The 14,586-nt window shown below is 33.1% G+C and overlaps 1 protein-coding gene across 3 annotated transcripts in view; it reads right to left on the bottom strand.

Annotated features, from left to right (window-relative positions):
* The window catches only part of LOC128240688 (oxysterol-binding protein-related protein 6-like), an 81,512-nt gene that overhangs the window by 47,580 nt on the left and 19,346 nt on the right, over nucleotides 1-14,586 (bottom strand). For all 3 annotated transcript variants that reach the window (XM_052957409.1, XM_052957411.1, XM_052957410.1), the window contains exons 3-4: nucleotides 2,145-2,259; nucleotides 1,339-1,487 (exon numbers count right to left, since the gene is read on the bottom strand). In XM_052957409.1, coding sequence (XP_052813369.1) covers nucleotides 1,339-1,487; nucleotides 2,145-2,259 — 264 coding nt within the window. The remainder of the gene's footprint in view (nucleotides 1-1,338; nucleotides 1,488-2,144; nucleotides 2,260-14,586) is intronic.

The raw sequence follows: 14,586 nt of genomic DNA, 5'->3' as shown, positions 1-14,586 counted from the left end.
TTGGAGAAATGTGGCTAAGTAATATTCTGTATACAGTTTTAAAGGTTTTAAATAACATATTGAAACACATACTTAAAAAAAATACCAACTGACTATAACAGTAGGTTCTGCGCCTATTTTGTAGGTATGGTTGACTAACCTGAACCAAATATATTATTTTTTTCGACCTTATTATAACATTTGAGTTTTCAACTCAGAGACTGAGCTCAGACTTCAGTGTTTGTAAACATGGTCCCTGGAGTAAGCATGAACTATATCTGTTGTTATGTTATCTTGTTTAATGTTAATCAATCACTTAATTATATTTTTTATTAAAAAACAAACAATCAATGGACAAAGAAGTCTGACTCAGGCCACTGTCAACAAACTTTTTCTTTAAAGAACCCCCCTGATATTAAAGATTTAGCATACTTTTTCTTTAAAGAACCCCCCTGATATTAAAGATTTAGCATACTTTTTCTTTAAAGAACCCCCCTGATATTAAAGATTTAGCATACATTTTCTTTAAAGAACCCCCCTGATATTAAAGATTTAGCATACATTTTCTTTAAAGAACCCCCCTGATATTAAAGATTTAGCATACATTTTCTTTAAAGAACCCCCCTGATATTAAAGATTTAGCATACATTTTCTTTAAAGAACCCCCCTGATATTAAAGATTTAGCATACATTTTCTTTAAAGAACCCCCCTGATATTAAAGATTTAGCATACGTTTTCTTTAAAGAACCCCCCTGATATTAAAGATTTAGCATACATTTTCTTTAAAGAACCCCCCTGATATTAAAGATTTAGCATACATTTTCTTTAAAGAACCCCCCTGATATTAAAGATTTAGCATACATTTTCTTTAAAGAACCCCCCTGATATTAAAGATTTAGTATACTTTTTCTTTAAAGAACCCCCCTGATATTAAAGATTTAGCATACATTTTCTTTAAAGAACCCCCCTGATATTAAAGATTTAGCATACATTTTCTTTAAAGAACCCCCCTGATATTAAAGATTTAGCATACTTTTTCTTTAAAGAACCCCCCTGATATTAAAGATTTAGCATACATTTTCTTTAAAGAACCCCCCTGATATTAAAGATTTAGCATACATTTTCTTTAAAGAACCCCCCTGATATTAAAGATTTAGCATACATTTTCTTTAAAGAACCCCCCTGATATTAAAGATTTAGCATACATTTTCTTTAAAGAACCCCCCTGATATTAAAGATGTAGCATACATTTTCTTTAAAGAACCCCCCTGATATTAAAGATTTAGCATACATTTTCTTTAAAGAACCCCCCTGATATTAAAGATTAAGTATACATTTTCTTCAAAATAAATACAAACCTTATGCCAGCCCTTCATTGGCCAGCGCTTTCGTTTCGACAGATAGCCTTGGTACTTTTCCGGCAATCGCTCACACTTCTGTCCGTCCCTCAATCCTTCAACAATCTCCCATTCCACCCTTCGTGACCTCTGTGACCTTGACTTACGACCTTTGGATAAAAATGATATTTGATCCATAAGGAAGGATGTACACACATTGAACATGATACCTAAATCATATGCTTTTTTAATCATTACGGTCAAATAAGCTCAAATATTGTCTTTGTACAATATAAAACAGTTACAAAGAATATTAGCATTTTCAAAAAGCAACTTAGATTGAACTTAAATTTAAAATGCCGCCGCCGCCGCTGACAAAAGTAACCCCTATATGTCGCATAGTCAGGCGACACAATTTGAAACTAAGTGCTTTGATTGGCCTGTATATTTAGCTGACCAATAGGCTGAACAGAATCACTGAGGCATGTCTAAGGATAACAATATGATCAATATTGAGACTGGCCCTGGTGATGCATTCAAGATTTAATTTTCCAAAAAGTGTCTGTAATTCATGATTATTCATGATAAATCGGGATGTCAATTTATAACCTAGCAGAAATATTAATTTACATAGCTTATAAAACAAAAGTGACAACACTAATTTATCATAAACCTAATCATAATAATAATAATAATTTGGAAAAAGCAAAAGATCACATTTTTTTTTTTAAATTAAAAAATACTGAATGATTATGATCTTGAGAAAACAGACTTTGTATCTTATTAATAATAAGGTCGTTCGCTGATTCTCTAATCTGTCTGTTTACCTTTTATTCGACCTTTGCCTGGTGTCAATAGTTTCTGGTTTTGGGATAAACTGTCGGTGGTTTTGAGGTTGTCGTTGTTGGTAACCGCAGAAGCATTGTCCTCGCTTTCACCATCCTGAAAGGTAAGAAATGAATGGTTTTGAGATACGGATAGAAACCCTGAGAACTCAGGCAAGTTGCATAAGCAGAGCACTATTTGATAGAACCACATAAGAACTCTCCTAACCTAAGCAATGACCTGATTTTCAAAAGTGATTTTGGTTCAATATAACAGAATAAATTAACCAATAAAACAAGAGGGAAAGGTTAATGTGTTTTTTACAGTTTTTTTATATACCAAGTACCTGAATTAAAAAAGAGCTGTTTGCCTGGCACCAAATTTTAATTCCTAGCCATGGGGAACTATAAATGGCTCTCTGCTAACATACTGCGTGTTCTAGACCATACAACTTTAGCAATATACCCACTGTGTCCATTTTGAGAGGCAAAAAAATTGTTCCAGTTTGGGTTCAAGCCCACAACATCGTGGGTGAGAGGCATACCTATATACATCATGTAACACTATTTTATCTCATACTCAAATTAGTTTTAGAGTATTTAAATGTTTAAGGTAAACCTGTAAAGGTTACAGAACTATATGAGAAGTGTTTTATAACTCCCCTGTTAGTGTTAAATTCAGGGAAAGGCGAATGGGAAGATGATATTTAGGTCCTCCAAAGTTGCATTTAGTAGTTTTCCAGTTGGTTTTATTAAGTGGGTGATTCAGCAGTTTATGCATGTGCATTGTCTATTAAAGACAATCCTTGTAATATTAATAACAAATTATTTTTTTCTGATTTACTAAACAAGAGGCCCACGAGGGCCTATACTCTACTGGCATGATTTTTTTTCAAAAAGAGCAATCAGTGAACCATGTGTTTCACAAAGGGCAAGAACTACCGTAGATGTCTGTGTATAGGACACACTTTTTCCCCCCTAGAATTCACGCCCACCCACCCCCAACCCCACCCCCCAAAAAAGGCTGCTTCTTACTTATCTATGGTAATAGGCTTCTGACAAAAAATTGTGAATACAATTTTACACATTATTCTCAGTACAAAGATGCCTCCCTTAAGAAATACTACATTATAATCCAGTCATGCATCGGAGAATCTTGCTGGTTAAAGAAAGGAAACAAACTCTCTTTGATATGAAACTGCTGTATAAGTTTGATCGAGATATAATCAACACTGAAGACTGCATCATGTTCACAAGCAATTGTTGACCGCCAGGCTCACACATTTAATAGTTGAGCCAAAAAACACACAATAATTATTACTTAAAATAGGAGTTCTACCCTGGGGTTTGTTCCAATAGCTTCCTTGCTTTAATTTGGATAATAACAAAAGCAAAGGATAGGCCTGCAGGGAATGCTGGAAAAAAAATTCTCCACCGTAAATGGTTACTGTTATGGCTTCTGTTTTAGAATATAACAATTATGAAGTGTTTAAACACAATAACCAACCCTGACATCAAAGTTATGATCAAACCTCATTTCTTTTCAATGAAATAAAATGAACTAAAATGATTAATCATTTTTTGTCACAGATGAAAAGTCCAACTAAGGAATTGAAATAATTTATAGCCTTATTAATCTTAAGTTATCATAATTATGTATATTCTGAAAAAAAGCTTCCATCAATCCCTAAATGTTTTAAGTGTGTTAAGAACAATTATTTCTGAATGTTCATCTTTTTTATTAAAATTTGTACAAGAAGTAATTAAGACAAATATCTTCAAACACTCAAGTTTGTACCAAGCAATTCTTAGCCATAACTTCAAGTTTTCCAGTGCATATGAAAAATTGATTCCATTTGAAAAGATTATTCAAGATGTTAAATTGCGTAACAGCTTTGATCATGCCCACCAAGAGAATGATGCGTTTCTAGTAGAATACTGCTAGAAATTGGGCTATTAATGTCCAAATGAAAGAAAATGATCTGTTTTTCTATTTTTGTCTTTCAATCAATACTTTAAATTTGGTTTTAGAGCTAATAAAGTACAGTTCTAATAGAACAGCTGTCTTGTGCTGGCTTTTGTAAATATTGAATGCTTGTTCTTTTAATATGAGCCTGCCGGCGAAATAAAAATCTTTGGTTCCATTCTGTCTAAAAACAAGAATAAGCAAAAGGCAGAACTATTTGCAATACATAATTTATAAGAATGATAATCCTGACCAGCCCTGATATGATTATATAACCCAATCCAGCCTGCTTATAAATATTTTGTTACTGCCAGTGATTTTTTTTGGTTCAATTAACTGCCTTCTAAAGGCTGGTTTCCCCTTGCGAAAAAAATGTCCATTTTCCCCAAATTGTATATTTTTATCCCAATTTGATTAATGTAGATTACGTTAATGATTAAAAAAGCAATGAATTTCTTGATGTATAAACAAAATCTTGACCATACTTACTCTTTCAGAGCATAATGTATGCAGAAAAAAGTAAGAACATGTATATTTACCGTTATATATTAGCTATTTTGGCCTGATTTTGTACTTTTCTCAAAGTCAACCTTTTTCCCAATTTGCAAGGCACCGGCGGTAAAAATAATTCCAAAAAAATCACTGACTGCTAATGTTACTTAAAGATGCACTCTTACTCCCAAATAAGATTCACCACAGTTAATAAAAAAAAATTAATATTCCAAAAAGGATGAATAAATGTCGAAAACAATGGTTCATATGAAGGGTACAGAGTTTAATTTAAAAGAAATGAGCATAAAACACTGTATTTATACCTTATGAGACGATAGAAGACCACAGTAAATCTTTTAGAATTTACCAATCATTTAATATTTTCGCGCTTTCTGCTATTTAAAATACATGGTTACAATCTAATGATATCAGTAATTATTATTTTCTATAAATGCATTATTTAGTAAGTATAAAGTAGTTTATTTTTAAGTTTTAATCAGTCAAAATTGATGTTTGTTGTATATATGTATTAATTTTGAATAAGAGTGTCACTTTAAACAATAAAGGTTGCAATATTGCAAAAAAACACCCATGAACATCTTTTCAGGTAAAACTCCTGAAAAAGATTAACATTCATACGAGCATGTCAGGTATTCAACTGGATTGTCTTAGACCTAGTGTTGAGAATCGGTTCCAGTTTGACTATCGATAATCGGTTCAACTCTGAAGTAACCCATTATCGATCGAACAATCGTTTTTGGTACAATAAATCGAAATCCTTAGCTATGCTTATGCTATGTGTATGTTTGAATTTATCTAGTGTTGTTGTCCAGACAAGCAGCAGCTTTCGGTCATATTATCACAAAATGAATGCAAAGGAGATAATTTGCAGAAATAAAACGTTTTAACTTGAAAAAAGAAGAAAAACAACATGATGGTTAAATCGATGATCGATTATAACCAAATACAATCGATTGTCGCCAATTTCAGCCTAACCAATCAACTTTCAATTATAATGGATCATCAGAACATCACTACTTAGGCCACTGTTGAAAAACATAATAACATATACTAAATTTTCTAAGCCATTTATACCCTTCCAAATACTTGTGCAGATTTGGGTATACAAGGTTTTCTGTAGCGAATGTTCAACATTTCAATACATATACATATCGAATGGTGTAAAAGGAACTTGAAAATGTTTCTGGAGAGAAAACGTCCATGAAGACAGCTGAAAGTACAAGAGCAACTCTATATCTGAAAGTTAATGAAATAATAAAAAAAAATCAAACAACACCTATTGCAAATTGGTAAAATTTCTAAAGGCTTATCAGCTGAGCTGTAGTTTCTACTATTATGCCTCCCAAACAAAAAGTATTGGTTTCTCAAAAACCCAACAAGTACAATCAGTCTATTCTTTATTCAAAAGTGAACTATTATATATAACAAGAGCTGTCGTAAGACAGCGCGCTCGACTACGCCGCTTTGACTTAGAATACAATAACGATGTAATAATACCAAGTTTGGTCTCTTTATGTCAAACCTAACTAAAATTATTCGATACATAAGTTGACTTTGATGCTGCCCTCCCACCAGCCCGCCCAAACAATGACGCAAGTCATTCAAATAACGTGATTTCCCATTATGAAAATGTGGTTAAGAATATACAAATATGCCTTTCACAGGAAATTAAAAAAAAAATAAAATAAAAAAAATCAAGGGCCATAATTTGTATTTAGGCTTAAAACGGAGTTATGTTTCTTGTTGTAAGATGGTCGTAAATAATTTTGAATTTTATTAAGTGCATTTAATAAACGGTATAGTTTTTTTATTAAAATCCCAACTTGCCCTTAACTTTTACTTGCCTAAAACTTTAACCTCAGTCAATCAGGGGCCATAACTTGTATTAAGGATATGGAGCTATGTAACCTCATTGGGTGATGGTCCTGAACAATTGTGTGAAGTATTAAGTCAATTGAATGAAGGGTATAGAAGTTATTAAACAATATCCCAACCTGCCCTAAAACTTTAACCTAAGTTCCATAGTCAATCAGGGGCCATAATTTGTATAAAAGATAATATGGAGTTATCTAACCTCATTATGTGATGGCTCTGAACATCTGTGTGAAGTATTAAGTCAATTGAATGAATGGTATTGGAGTTTTAAGTGAAAATCCCAACTTGCCCTAAAACTTTAACCTGCCCTAAAACTCTAAACTAAGTCAATCAGGGGCCATAAATTGTATTTAGGATAATATGGAGTTATGTAACCTCATTGTGTGATGGTCCTGAACAACTGTGTGAAGTATTAAGTCAATTGAACAAAGGATATAGAAGTTATTAATAAATATTCCAACTAGCCCTAAAACTTTAACCTAAGTTCCATAGTCAATCAGGGGTCATAATCTGTGTAAAGAATCATATGGAGTTATCTAACCTCATCATGTGATGGCCCTGAACAACTGCGTGAAGTTTTAAGTCAATTGAATGTAGGGTATTGGACTTATAAGTGAAAATCCCAACTTGCCCTAAAACTTTAACCGGACGCCGACGCTGGGGTGAGTAGTATAGCCCACCTATTCTTCGAATAGTCAAGCTAAAAACAATTATTTTGGGCAAAAAACACTGTAATGTAACATATATCTTATCATAAATTTCCCAAAAAGCTCAAGACTTCGATCATTATTTATATAACAAGCAACACAAGATAACGACATGTTTACATCACCTCGATTGTTGGCAAGACGGCCATATCCATTTGGAATAGAAACATCATTTATTTCCTTGTCTATCAATCCATCACACCAAACGTCAGATGAAAAAAACCTTCACTAGGCAAACTTGCCATTAGATATTTCTAAGAATCTGACAACCTCACAGACAAATCATTGACAACAAGTAAAGTCATAAACCTAGCTTCCTATTTCACTCAAAATACTTCATATAATGTTGATCGGCTGTCTTCCTTCTTTAATTTCCCAAGCTTGGTTTCATAGAATTCAAAGTTGCTTTTAAACATGTTACGGGCACAAAATCGTCATTCTTTCACACTGTTGCCTGTCATTGTACAGGGAGAAATAAGGAATATCAGTTTCTCTGCATAAGCCATTTGTTTCAATTACGAGAATTGACTTTCCCCGTGGTGTCAAAAACACGTTTGCTAACAACTTACATAAATAGCAATAATGTATTGCTGGAAGTCTGAATAATGGCATCGGCTAGAGCTGTTGACTTTTAATTAAACAATTATGTAATGTAACAATTAAATTGAAAGATCAAAACATGGAGCTATATATCTATCTCCTTACAAATAGAATATTTAAATACAATTGCCGCATCAAGATCAATGATTAGGGAAAAACAATGAAACAAGAGTACATTGGGATGAACACCAACGCCCGTCTGTTTTTGGGGCAAACCTTTTAAGTCAGAGTTATGGGCCTTGGTATACATGTGTGTATTGTCTCTGCCAACATGAAAGTTCCATTTGAATATCTTGAATATTTTATCGCCAATGTTAAAGTTTGTGCATTCAACCACAACGCGGCTGCCACGGACACCATGGATATGAAAATACCTTAGATTTTTAATATTATTCATTCAAAAAACATACAGGCTTAAATTACAGAAATCCTTATTTGTGTGCTTCCAACTATAGTTAGCCACTCATTTTCATAATTCTTTTTCAGAAATTAATAAAGTTCAAACCAAATATTGTTAACTCGATGCAATCCTTAATCATTAAAGGATCTTAAGATTTTAAGAAATAATTAAAACTTTTCAACACAATAGTGGAAATTAAAGATGCTAGAATCAATTCACATCAGCAGCACATTCAGTTAAACATGAAATACAAAATTAATGGTGTATTTGTAAAGTCTGTAATAATTCATACGAATAAATTCACCACAATAAAATTTCAATATCGCCACAAATGTCAACTCCACATTCAATATGCACAATAACACTGATTCTGACAACATGTTTCTGGCAAAAACAATTTCTCAACGCTCATTTACAATTCATCGGCATGATAAATACTGACTGTCCCTTAAGACTATCAGTAATAAAGTGATCGTTTATTTTTGGTCTTCTAAAGATCAAAATCGGCACTGACTAATCGTTTAGAATACCCAAAGTAAATGCTTACGTTCTTATTGTCTAAACTGCCAAATGTAGTGGGAATGTCATTATATTATTCAGTGATTTTTATTTAAATTTTCAAAACCACCTGTGGCTTTACAATTGGGAAAATAAGCGCTTTAATTCCCAAAATTGGGAAAATACAATGAACATTAAAATGGTCATTTAACCCTTTACTTCATAGATACGCAATTTTACTTATCTATCCATAGCTTCATAGATACGGATCTTAACGTTTTATCCATAGCTTCATAGATACGTAATCCTACGTATTCGTAATGTAGGGGCATTTATTTTCATACCTGATGCTTGTTTATGCGCTATAAATTCATATTCATGAAGTATAAACATCGATAAATACAATGCACTAAAAAAAACACTATGTTACTATTTAAAGAATTTCGGAAAATCGCGAAATAAGGTCACTGGTATCAAAGATGCGTAAAACGTTGACTGCGCAGGTTTGTGGGCATTTCTGTCTCGTTTTCCTCGTGGAAATTTACACAATACTGCAAGTTATAATTAACTACCAATAATACAACTATATTTTATTGATCACGCGCCTGACGTCACAGGTCATGGTTCGAAAACGTGTCAAAATGTCGGCCATGTTGGATAAACAAAAAATCATCTGGCTTGTATAAACAAAGGCCATAAATCATTATATGGGACATATGTGTCACTTCTGTTTCGCTAATCCGGTCATAAAAATGCGCATCTGCTTCTACAAATTGAAAGTAAGTACAAATGTGTTATAAAATAATGACTATCCCTATTGTTAAACTTTGACATGACCCAATTTAACATCGATCAGCTGTTGAAACACGTGTTTTCGAATACACAAGAATGCAATGTAGAGCTAATTTCTGCCCTTGTTAACTTCAGTTTAAAACAACATTCCTGAATAATGTCATTTATATTTCAGTGTTTGTCTGACGAATCGGAACATTCTGGCTTCAATTAAAATGAGTTTGAGACATTGAGTACGACGTCGAGAATTCAGACCTCGGCGTCACGCACACAAGGATACGAGAAATGAGGATTTTTAAAATCAAACCCAAATGACAATACATGGACATGCAATAAACGATATAAATTTAGTAAACAATAACATGCAGGCCTCATTTAGTAGTTGAATAATAACTTTATTTGTTCATTGTAGTGTTAAATAACCGAAAGTTATACGTACTGTGACTGTTGATCAACTTTTTTTTTCTTCTGTATCATATATATATAAATATACCGTGCTTCTTTGTTGTGAACTATTTTTTAATTCTGTCCATCTTTGTTTCAATTCAGGTTGCATTAAATGAATTATAAAAATATGTTGTTTATATAATATTTCGTGTTGTGTTTGATAAATAAAAGTGTAATAAAAATTAATTTTCATCAAATTTGACATATTTTTCTGTTTGTTTATGAATATCATGCGGAAATAATTTAGATAACAAAATAAAATTTATATGACTGGATTGGAAATTTAATTCTCTATAAACTTTACATTGATGACTTATTGATTAAACCAAAAGAAATACTAAGAAAATAGGTTTGTAATACATTAGGGTTAAAATTCCAATAATATCAATAATCTCCTATGAAGTAGGGGTACTGATATGAACTGATAAGCCATGAACTGGCAGCCTGAAATGGCTTAGGTTTACATGAAGTAAAGGGTTAAAATAACCATGCAGTAACAAAGACACCTATTAAAACTGTTTCAACTCTCTTTAATGACAGTTACTATCATAAAAACACGTAAAACATTATTTTTGTGCCAAATGATCCATTAAGCATTATCACTTTCTCACCAAACAAATTGCAATTTCAGCTTTCTGGTTTTGTGATATGTTAATTAAATGCAAGATCTTAAAAAAACACAATAAACAAAGTTACACTGATATCATATACACAAGTAACAAAAAAACACTTTTGTTGAGTCTTTTAAAGTAGTATTTGCTATTATATGACATATTTATGATAAAACTTTTAAGTTGAATGTTACATTTTGCTATAAGGTAATGCTATCACTTATTATATGTTATTATTTGCCGGAAAGTTGAAGTCAAAACGTCTTAAATTGTAAACAAAATGATCAGTGTCATTAGATGAATTACTTGCGTCTCGATGATGATGATCAGAAACGGTGTATTTCACGGGCCTAATATCCCGGATCGAACCGGTTCCTGCTATTGTTGCGTGTTCGCATCGTGTTTAAAATGCATTGTTTTACGAAATAAAAACAAAAAGCACAATTCATATTTGTATTTTTTATTCATTTCTGGGGGGAATTGATTACCTTTTTTGGGGAAAATTTGACTATTTTTTGGGAAAATTGGACGATTTTCGGCGAGGGGAAACAGCCGTTATTCGGCGGTAAATTTCCCCCAAAAAAATCACTGTATTATTATAGCCAGTGGACATGCTTAAGTTTCTATAAATAACATATACTTAATAAAACCAAATAATGACTTCATGGACACCTAGCATTTGTTTTCGTTACTAAATAGAAATATGTAAAGAAATTTTGGGCGCCAGCTCTTTTCTAAATGGTTAGATGTGAATTCTGTAAGCAGATTGGCAGAAGCACTGGTCTGAACACTTTAAGCTAATATTGCCAAGAATAATGAATGATGCCACACCGATATAACAATTATATTTGTTATCCCTTTTAAAGGGGCTTTAAACACCGGATGGTCGTAATATAGACAAATACAGTATTTACTCAAAACAAGCCAAGATTGTCAATGTGAGCATAGTTAGGAGGGCCATAATTCAACACTTTACATGATTAAAACAATAAACCCAACAATCATGTTGCTGTCTCATCTGTGTTTCCCCGTTTAAAATAGCGCATAATGGTTTCCCAGTTCAAATTATCAGTGGTCGAAATTAACACAAACCGGCAAGCCATGCACTGGTAAAATGTCTTCTGGGTTTGCTCAAATTCAGAATTTGGGAAATTTATTGCCAAGCAATAGTATAAGAATTCAGGCTTGTACATCCAAAAGTCTAATTTCTATGACTGAATTATACCTGTTTACAGACCTGTTGACCAAACTTGGTATAGGTCTTCCATAGAAGACTTGTACCCTGTCCGTATATATAACAACTGGTAGCTGATTTATGCTTCGTGCTAAGCATAATCTAGCCTCTTGGCAACTTACAGTCACAAACAGTGCTTAAGCTTGGATTTGTGTTGCTAGGAGAAAGTGTTCCACAAATATTAACAAAGTCATGTTAATATACAGAGAAAAACTCGACTCAAAGTAATGTGAAGTTTGATGTTTGGGTGATTTCTCCTCCAAGTCTCCATGTGGCCTTATCCCTGATGAAAAAGAATCTTTTTTAACCTTTGAACAAATTTGAAAAAAATGTCTTATTCCAGGGAAATGATACCTATACTTATTGTGTAATATTAATCAGATATCAGGAGATATATAATTATGAACATTAATATTTTAAGTCTGAGTTTAGACTCAAGTGGCAATTTCATTTCATTGTAACTTTGATGATGAAAAACTGCTGAATTTTATTACTATTTGAAATGTTACTATTATTCACATTCATATTTTTTTTTAAATGAATGGAATGAAGATGATTCTTTGTAATTTTATAAAAGTGATTTTCTGAGTCAGAGTCTAGACTTGGACTTGAGAATGTTCTTAATAATGGCCCAAGAATCTTTTTTAAACTGTTAACGAATTGGGACCTTATAACTCTCAAAACAACCTCTTTTTCCAGGAATAATAAATACAGACACACAATCAACATGTAATAACGTTTGGAGTAACGAGAAGGAAAATATCAACATTGCCGATATATATAATTATTCAGCAATTTTGTCGCTGTTATTGACCATTTGTGACCTCGGCATGATAGTATTCTGATTGCACGAAAATATCGACAAGAACAGGGCGCTAGTTGCAAAACACTCCTGCCAAAATCCCTAGAGTAAACTTACAAACCATCCTTGTCACTATTAGAGTAGATGAAAACATCGACCATAACTAACAAATGGATGTAATTTGTCACTTGTTATGTAGTAGACCTAATATTTTATTACCATAGTGTCAGGCTGTAGAATGTTTACAGTGTTTTTTCCTCACCATTTTGGGAAGGCGGCCCGAGACCTTTCAATTGTGCCATCATTAATGAACAAGAATGCTTAAAAAAATAGACAGGAAAAAGCAAATAAAAATGCAAGTTTTTTTTTGTTAAGAATACACTAAATAACTTCTATTTAGAACATTGAAAAAGGCTGATTCATACAATGGATATTTATAATTTTGTTTGTTGATCTTGTGGTTGAATATTAAAGGGGCTTTATTATATATATAAACACTATATGATGAAATTTTTGGTGCCAATCTAGGTATATTCCCTTTAAGCTCTCATATTGACAAACCAATTTGTAATATCAGCCATAATAAAAATGTTCTGAATGTTATTTCAAGTAATCGGCAATAGTTAGGCATATCCCCTGCGAAATGTGACCATGGTTCACCATGTTCATCCATGGTCAATCATTGGTTCTACATAGTCAAACCAGGTTCTACTAGGTAACCATGGTCTTGAACCATGATTGACCATGGTTGACCAAGACCACAATATATAAACCATGGTCCACAATGATCAACCATGGTCTAACCAGGTTCTACTAGGTAACCATGGTCTTGAACAATGATGACCAAGATCACAATAAATAAACCAAGTTTAGTCAGCCATGATAGACCATGGTCTAATATAAGACAGTTATAAACCATGGTCTATTTCAAGTCCGCCCGGTTAGCTCAGTCGGTAGAGCGTTGGACTGTTAATCGGACAACCCGGGTTCGATTCCCAGGCGGACAAGGTCACTTCTGTTGTGATTGGTTATATAATCCTTTCTACGACCATTCGCACTGTACCACTGCCCCTGGCATGTACAGAAGTTGTCAGTTCCTTGCAGAAGTGAAGGCACCTAGTACTGGTTCACCGCCCAGGATAGGTGTGCGGTGGTTGAACTGTCACTCTGGGACCCTTCAATGTGCTCACGCCGGGACCCGGAGTATAAACTACTAACACCACTGGTCTATTTCAAGTGAACATGTTCAAGGTAACAGACCAATTGTTTGGCAGTTGACCATGATGGGCTTAAATGTAACCTTGTATACATTATAATTAAAACTTGTATTGCCAATTAAATACAGAATAAAATATAACAAACATTTCCAATTTTATTACACTTACCTGCTTTTTTTATCAGATCGTCCAAGATAGAGATAATCACAATGGGAGCTGGTATTGATCTCACTATTAGACAGTGTTATAAAAAATAACACTTCAACTAATAGAATTGAAGACCAGTGAGGGTACAGTATTAAATTAATCCAGGAAAAACATGCTGATGGTCTAATTGAATTCGTGGCTGTCCGAATTTGATGGTTGACGCAATATATAGAGATATCCTGAATTGCCCTATTTGCTAAAATACTTTAATTTACAAAACATCTTTGCCAGCACTGGTTAATTAGTTGTCAAACAGGTTTAAGGTATACTGTTTACAGGTTCACTAAACTTAAAACGACTCTACAATCATTGAAAATGACACAATCCGATGTCCGGTGTTGATGTTTTTTTCTCACCCACTTCCGGTATCGCTTACGGATCGCTTACGTCTTTATTAATTATAAATAAAATTAAAATAAAATTGAAAGGATAACGATCTCTATGAATGTGAAATTATTGCAATTAATTTGACAACTTGTTATCGATTGCCTCACATATATAACAAAATAGTCTTATTCTTTTACGGTTACGCGTTTTAGAGAACGCTCTTCACTGGCGGAGGTAATTTCGAACTTC

This window comes from Mya arenaria, chromosome 7 (assembly GCF_026914265.1).
Source record: "Mya arenaria isolate MELC-2E11 chromosome 7, ASM2691426v1".
NCBI classification, from domain to species: domain Eukaryota; kingdom Metazoa; phylum Mollusca; class Bivalvia; order Myida; family Myidae; genus Mya; species Mya arenaria.
The sequence above is the reverse complement of the archived record's forward strand: the minus strand, read 5'-3'. Positions and strand labels throughout refer to the sequence as shown.